The sequence below is a fragment of the Agrilus planipennis genome, unplaced genomic scaffold, assembly GCF_000699045.2.
Source record: "Agrilus planipennis isolate EAB-ADULT unplaced genomic scaffold, Apla_2.0 scaffold10, whole genome shotgun sequence".
NCBI classification, from domain to species: Eukaryota; Metazoa; Arthropoda; class Insecta; order Coleoptera; family Buprestidae; genus Agrilus; species Agrilus planipennis.
In genome coordinates, this window is record NW_020442465.1 from 542,744 (window position 1) to 544,402 (window position 1,659).

The following is a 1,659-nucleotide window of genomic DNA, read 5'->3' on the forward strand; positions in this document are numbered from 1 at the left end:
CTTTTCTGGCCTAGTGCTGTTCTTTTCTATTTTGCACCGGTCAAACTGAAGGTCACATCGCTACAGAAAGTAAACGAAGTATACGGATTAACTGTGTCATTTTTGCTAAACAGGGGCACATAGATTTAAATTGTTATTGTAAAAATATATGTACGTGAAAGGTTTATTGTATCATACTTATAGATATATTTTTTGAATAATAATTTTGTTTAAATATATAAGTAGTATAGAAAATTAGTTGTTTTTTCTAACAGACTTTTATAATTAAATTAAAGTTTTTGCAGGCTTGAGACATAAGCTCCGAAAAGTGTTTAGAACGTCTTCCAATACTTCGGTTACGAGCCAAAGGCTGATAACGCAGTTGACGTCAGCAGCCCTCTGTGCAAGCACGCCAGTTCTACCAACAGCCCCTAAAATTCCCCCAGTCGTAAAATCTCTGATAAGACCACTTACAGTTCCTCAACTTCAGATTACTTTAGTTAGTAATAATAACGATGAATATACCGATAGTAATAATAAAGACTCGGATGATGCTGAAGTGACCAAAAACAATTTTGACGATAAAGTGAGATTGGAAATGATCGAAGAGGCGAGTGCAATGAGCAAGTATTAAATAAATAAATTATTAAATTATATTATGTAAATTAAGTCAGTGATCATCTTGTATTAGTGGTGCTTTCGAAAAGATTTCATGTGATAAACTTGTATTTAGGAAACTTTCGGGCGGCCTCTCTTTTATACACCGAATGACCATTAGGTACTTAATTGTTTGTCTTATTAATAATTTACGGTAAGTAACTTATTTTTTAATTTTTAAACAAACTATTCTAGTGTAAGATACTATATCTATGCAGTGGTGCTTTATCATAACTAATATTCGTCATGTGTCCAATAAGTAAAATAAAATTTGCAATAAATATAGTAATATTAAATACCCATTTTTTAAATAAATTAAATGTATCCGATTTTATTGTAAGCCTTCATATTATTGTAAAGTAGAACTGATAAACTCTTGTAAAATTTACATGTTTTCCTTTTAGTGATTTTTATAGATTTTAAAGCACAATAAGTACCTATCAGTTAGAAATGTTGAATTATGAATTATTTTATTATTTCTTGTAAAACAGAATAAAATGTTTTAATAAAACTGTCTTTAGATAATTCAAGATAAATTGTAGTAGAAATAAATACATTTTTGGTACTTTTCCATTTCATTTCAATCGCTGAATTTAATGGAAAATTTTATCGACAAAAAAATCTTAATTCCCTCCTCTTAAACTTAAACAATCCGTAAAATGTTCTGAGGCCATGAATATTGAACAATAATATTCCCAGTTACCTATTTATCGTATGGCTTTAAAAATTTATATGAAGAGTAATTGGATTATTTAAATTAATATTGCCTACCCACTGAAAACAATGCTGTGATTGCAATAAATCAGAAACATTTTTCAGTTTAAAATATCGCACTTTTGCTTTATGCATAAGCGCAAGGCCTTTCCAGTAAGATGGCTGCCCTTACCCAGTGTTAGATATGGAGCTGATGATAGGATTTCTTGTTCCAGTAATATCGATTAACAAAGAAAACTTGGAGGTCGAGTCTGAAGGTGACAATAAGTGCATCATATCAAGTTTTTGTAAACGGGTGGTAGAACACAC

At 30.3% G+C, this 1,659-nt stretch overlaps 1 protein-coding gene across 1 annotated transcript in view; it reads left to right on the plus strand.

Annotated features, from left to right (window-relative positions):
* LOC108732463 overlaps positions 1–1,155 on the plus strand; it is a 65,408-nt gene extending 64,253 nt beyond the window's left edge. The window contains exon 9 of the mRNA XM_025981013.1: positions 285–1,155. Coding sequence (XP_025836798.1) covers positions 285–613 — 329 coding nt within the window. The 3' untranslated portion in view covers positions 614–1,155. The remainder of the gene's footprint in view (positions 1–284) is intronic.
* The last annotated feature ends 504 nt before the right edge of the window (positions 1,156–1,659 follow it).